General features: G+C 32.1%; 1 protein-coding gene across 1 annotated transcript; it reads right to left on the bottom strand.

The window, feature by feature from the left end:
- Nucleotides 1-5,721: 5,721 nt before the first annotated feature.
- Nucleotides 5,722-6,081, bottom strand: LOC111783544 (cysteine proteinase inhibitor 5-like). Its single transcript, XM_023664468.1, has one exon. It carries the CDS (start codon nucleotides 6,079-6,081, stop codon nucleotides 5,722-5,724), a length of 360 nt encoding a protein of 119 aa, XP_023520236.1.
- Nucleotides 6,082-6,385: the final 304 nt, after the last annotated feature.

Here is a 6,385-nt window from a genome sequence, read left to right as displayed (position 1 = left end):
ATAAATCCATTAATTGAGAAGCTTGATATTTCACATGATGATCATATGCGACTCAATCTTAATCCTGAGTGAGTTATGACCTCTTGCCTACGAGGGCTTATACTTTAATTTACATGGGTGAGAATGACTCTTTTAGCAAATTCAACATGCCTTCCATTTTGGAGACTTGACGAAATAGGGAGTTGGGAACATAATATCATGAGATGGAATTCACTCATTTCCATATAAGGAAAGTAGATGAGTTATTCTCTTAAGTACTGATCGGGACTTAAACAATGGGCCCCACCCTCTCATTGGCCCAAGAGGAACTTGGTTTATAATGGGATCATAAACAAATTGTTAATTAGAGAATCAGTTGTACTTAAGATTGAAAGATGTAATTATAAGGGTAAAACGGACTTTTAACCTAGCTGTAATTATGAAAAACTCGTGAAGGATCGACTTGCTTGTAATGGTTATATCAATGGACATAACTTTTCCTACGGTGTATAAGAGTGCAACTCTAGATCTATAATGGAGTAACCTATACTTAATGAATGAAAATTGATTAATTAAAGAGGTTAATTAATTAATTTTGTATCATTGGAGCTTATAATCTGTACGTCCATAAGGTCCCCTTGCTAGCTCATAGTAATGCTAAAATGTTCAATTTATTTTAAAAAATATTTGAAGTGTTGAAATTGATATTTAAACTATTAGATATATTAAATATAAAGGAGAAAATAAATTTAATTTGAAATGTCAAATTAATATTTAATATATGAGATATATTAAATAAATAGAGAAAATACATTTAATTTGAAAGGTTCAAATTAATATTTAATATATTAGATAGGTTAAATAAAAATAGAATAAAATATATTAATTTGAAGGTTCCAATTAATATTTAATATATTAGATATATTAAAAGAAAAATATATTTCTTGAATTTGATACAATTAAATATTAAATATTTTATACATTAAATAAAAATATATTTGAAATTTGAATAAGATTCAAATTAATTAAATATATATTAGGATATCTTATAATGTCTAAATATGATTTGCAGAAGGTATTATATCCTAGTATATTAAATACGTAAATATATTATTTTGCAAATATTCTTCAAGAGTCCCTATAAATAAGACTCTCGGGTTTTGCCAAAGATATACGAACTCTCTCACTTTCTTTGGAGAATGAAATTACATCTCCAAAGAATTCTCAAACTCTTTCTTCTTCTCCAATCTCTTTTGGATTTTCTGCAAGAGGTTCCACAAGCAGGTTCCACAAGCCTTGGCCTTGTGTTCGAGCTATATCAGATCTTGTGGAATGTTGGAGAACTTCTGCATGGTTGGAATACTCAAAGAGTCTTGCAAGCTAGGGATTCTATGAAGGTATAGTTTTACTCTTCTATTTATTGCTTTGTTTTAATTCTAAATAAAAATCAAAACGGTTCTCAATGCTTCCGCCATGTGGATGAAGAGTTCATTTCCTTCAAATATAAATAAAGAAAAATATATTAATTTGAAGGATTCCAATTATTATTTAATATATTAGATATATTAAAGGAAAAATATATTTATTGTATTTGATACAATAAATATTAAATCAATTAATGTATTTTGATACATTAAATAAAAATATATTTGAAATTTGAATGAGATTCAAACTAGTTAAATATATTACGATATATTGTAATATTTAAATATGATTTGTATAAGATATTATATCCTAATATATTAGATATGCAAATATATTATTTAACAACGATTCTCCAAAGTCCCTATAAATAGGACTCTTGAGTCGAGTCAAAGACATACAAATCTCTCCTACTTTCTCTGGAGAATGAAATTACATCTCTAGAGAATTCTCGAAACTCTTCTTCTCCAATCCCTCTGGGATTTTCTTTCAAGAAGCTCCCACAAGCCTTGACATTGTGTTAAGTCATAGCAATGAAGATCTCATGAAAGCCTTGAAAGCTAAGGTTTCAACAAAAGTAGAGTTCTTACTCCCCTATTTATTGCTTTGTTTTAATTCTTAATAAAAATCAAACGGTTCCCAATGCTTCCGCTGTGTGGATGAAGAGTTCATTCCCTTCATTTTATAGGTTGAAACACCTCGGTATAAGTGGAAAAGTATTCGATGGACAAAGGCAAGCCGATACGAAATTAGATAGAAACTTCAACTAAGGTCAACCAAGTAAGTGACCTTACTATTAGCTTAGTTGGAAGACTTGTCTTATGTATAACGACACATGTTCTGTGGCCCTTGCACATATCATTTATGCTTTATGTTATATGATGATATGATTACGTTATATGATGATGTGATGTCGTTATATGATGATGTGATGTCGTTATATGATAATGTGATGATGTTATATGATAATGTGATGATGTTATATGATAACGTGATGACCTTATATGATGACACGATGATCTTATATGATGACACGATGACCTTATATGATGATGTGATGACCTTATATGTTGACGTGATGATCTTATATAGTGACTTAATGACCTTATATGATATGATGCGATAGTGTTATATGATGATGCGATGATGTTATAGATGATGTGATGATGTGATATGATGATGTGATGGTATTATATGATGGTGTGATGATATTATATGATGTCGTGAGATGACAAATGATAATGTGATGATGATATATGATGATGTGATGATGTTATATGATGATGTAATATAGTTGTAACTATTGAAAAATTTAAAAAAAAATGATAATAGTAATAATAATAAATAAATAAATGATGCCTTTCTCTCCACCTTCCTCAAATATCTCCCCATCACCTCTTCATTGTGCAAGCAAAAAAAAAAAATAGAAAAAGAAAATAGTAACTCAAAATAACTCCATCAAATTATTACTTAAGACAAGAATAATAGAAAATGAAATTTTAATAAAAATAGAATATATATATATATATATTGCACGCGCATATTATAACGTTCCAAGACTTTACTCATGCAAAGTCTTTAATGCTTGCATGAAGTCTAGCACATGAACTATTGTAAGATTTAGAGAATTGAATGTGAAATTGATGTCGTGGATTCATATAGGTTGACTTTGATATAAAGGATAAAATCAAACTTTCATTAAGAATATATTGATGACACCAGCCTAAGCTAATCAGGTGAGTGGTCTTACTAAAGGATAGGCTAAAAATTGTATGAGTTATGATGATGTATGAATTGTGTCGTATGAGTTATGATGATGTATGAATTGTGTCATACGATGCCGTATGTTAGTATATGATGATGTATGAGTTATGTTGATGTATGAACTATATCGTATGATGTCGTATACTATTATATGATAATGTATGAGTTATGATGATGTACGGGTTATGATGATGTGTGAGTTATGATGCTTGATGATATGGGTAATATATATATATTTCGATGATTGACGTAGTTGATATGCTTGATGCACTCTATGGCAATATAATGAGTATGATGATTGTGTGACGTTTACATTAATATGATGATGTTTTCTATATTGAGCATGCTATATGATAATGAGTGTCATATTGCATCATGTCATTAGATCGATATAGGACACAACCCTAAGAGCATGAAAATGATATTAATATAAATATCCACGAGTATGTGTTACCAAGAGTAACAAAGAGATGAGACTAGAGGTAGAGGAACAAAGAGATGAGACTAGAGGGTTAGGTCAGACATTATGATGGATTTAGAGGGACCTCATGCATATTGTATGTTCATAAGCATAGGGTTACTTCCCCTAGAGATGATGAGTGCGGACGCGCACAGTATGATGACGAGTGCGAATGCGCACAAATGAGGGTGTTCATGAGGCGCATGACACTATGGGGTTCCGCTAATCTCCAGACGTCACTACAGATTAGCTTGACCAGAGGGTCCAGGGGGTGTACGAGCGCCCTGGAGATTCACACTCGCACTTGTGAATCGTGTGTAAGGAAGTACTACACATCCAATTTGTCTGAGACTGGAGGTCACCCCTATGATGATTAGAGATAGGTCCCTAAATCATGATTGCATGTGTTTGCATGGCCCCCTATATGATGACGTGATGATGCTAATTGATGATGTGATGATGTTATATGATGATGTGATGTGATGTGATGATGTTCCATGATGATGTGATGATGTACATGATGTTGACATGATGATGATGCATGATAACAAGATGATGTGAGACGTATGATGATGAAATAATTTGATGTTATGATGTGCATGTATTAAATGTCATGATGCATTATGACGACGAGTTTTCCAAGACACGATCTAGTTAATGTTAATGGTGATGAACGTATGAAAGTCAATGCATGCACATTACTTACAGTAATGTGTGAACGGTGTATAGGATTGTGTCATAAAAATGATTTAGAAATGAAAACTAAAGGGACCTTATGCATTTTGTGTGTTCATATACATCGGGATACTTCCCCATTTATGGTGACGAGTACAGACGCATATACTATGATAATGATGATACTGATGATCATGTTTTGTATGACACTCAGGGTCTGCTGACTTTCAGACGTCGCTACGAACAGCTAGCTCAACTATGATGCCTCTAGGGGGGTGAACTGTCTGAGGATCCACACTCACATGTGTGGGTTGCGTGTAGGGAAGTACTACACATCCTGTTTTTTCTGAACTGGAGGTCACCCCTATTACGGTTTAACGATAGGTCCCTAATAATGAGTTTCATGTTTTTGCATTCATTGACCCCAATGGGGTCACTAAATGACTTTTTCTTAAAATACTCTAGCCGTGTGCTACTTCTATTTTAGGTCAACGCAAGGCACTCATGTTTTTTCTGAACTGGAGGTCACCCCTATTACGGTTTAACGATAGGTCCCTAATAATGAGTTTCATGTTTTTGCATTCATTGACCCCAATGGGGTCACTAAATGACTTTTTCTTAAAATACTCTAGCCGTGTGCTACTTCTATTTTAGGTCAACGCAAGGCACTCATGTATGGTTGACGAAGACATTGCAAGTCAAGACCATGGCACATGCATAGAATAGTAGTATTTTATTTCTTAAACTTTAGGTTAGGATAAGGTATTTTTACTTTTATAGTTTATTTATTTATTTACTATTTTCATTATGTTGTTTTAAAGAAATTTTCGAACACGTAAGTCCATGATAGTGTTTTATGATATAGTTTTAAATGTTTAATTCCACATAAGAGAATAGGTTATGAAAACGGTAACGACTTTAGGTTAGTAGAAATCTAGGGTTGTTATAGTTGGTACCAGAGTTTTAGGTTATAGATTATGTATACTATCCTGCGAGGTAGGCTTGACATGTTCCATGGTCCCACTGCTAATGTCTTATCACCGTCAGGTATGTCACGAGTAAAATAATTTGAAAAATTATATTATTTACCATAACTTCTAATGATAAAAATTTTGATTTTTCAACCACGCGTAAAAGGAAACTTTTTATTTTTATTTTTTTTCTTTAATATTTCATTTTCATTATAATTATCTCATGAATGTTTTCATTCATTTAAGGTACTTCGATCTGAATTCATGATTTGAAATTAATTTTATTTGTATTCAAATTAATTATTTTAGATTCATTATATATCTTATTTAACTGAATTATACTTGTATTAGATTTTAAACCATTTGATCGAGATTCCAAACATTTATATCACAATATAAGAAATATGCAGAATTAGATACACATATAATTATTGATAAGAAGCAAGGAGTCTAGTTGGAGACGCCAAAGAAGTTGATAAGGTTGTTCTTGTTGTTAAGGTCAGTGAACAGAAGGGTGCCATATGTTCGGCTACTAGTCCCCTCAAGAGCTGTCAATCGAAGGTTATAGTTGGTCCCGGCTACAATTTGCATTTCTCCACTGATCACTTTTTGGAAGTGGAGTTGAGTTTTTGCCCGTTTATTGTGTTCATTGACTGCGAACTCACCTAAGCTCTGAATCTTTGGGTCATCTATGTTTTCTATTGGTTTGTAGCTGCCAGCCAAATCTAAACGTTGGGTTGCCGCTGCGAGCGACGATAGCGATAGGACGTAGAGGAAAAGAGAAGCCACGAAGAAAAGAGCCTTAGCCATGGTGATAAAATTTGAAGATGATGAAGAGTATTTGATGGTTTGTTTAAGGAGAAGGTTGGTGGGTATTTATAGGAATGGATAAATGCATGAATGGGGAGATTACCATTTTTTTTAAAATAGTTAATATTCTTTTTATAGCTTTACTAATAAAGTTTAATTCTATAACGTAATANTTTTAGTGGTATGATTGTGGGAGATTTAATCGGTCTGATTAAAAAAAAAAAAAAAAAAAAAGTCATTTATGGTCCTACCTAAAATAAATTAAATAAGGTAATTACTATAATAAATAAATAAATAAATAGTC

The sequence above is a fragment of the Cucurbita pepo genome, chromosome LG20 (genome assembly GCF_002806865.2).
Source record: "Cucurbita pepo subsp. pepo cultivar mu-cu-16 chromosome LG20, ASM280686v2, whole genome shotgun sequence".
NCBI lineage: Eukaryota > Viridiplantae > Streptophyta > Magnoliopsida > Cucurbitales > Cucurbitaceae > Cucurbita > Cucurbita pepo.
The sequence above is the reverse complement of the archived record's forward strand: the minus strand, read 5'-3'. Positions and strand labels throughout refer to the sequence as shown.

Excerpts from the sequence above, each read along its gene's own strand:
- LOC111783544 (XM_023664468.1), bottom strand. The coding sequence starts at position 6,081 with ATGGCTAAGGCTCTTTTCTTCGTGGCTTCTCTTTTCCTCTACGTCCTA.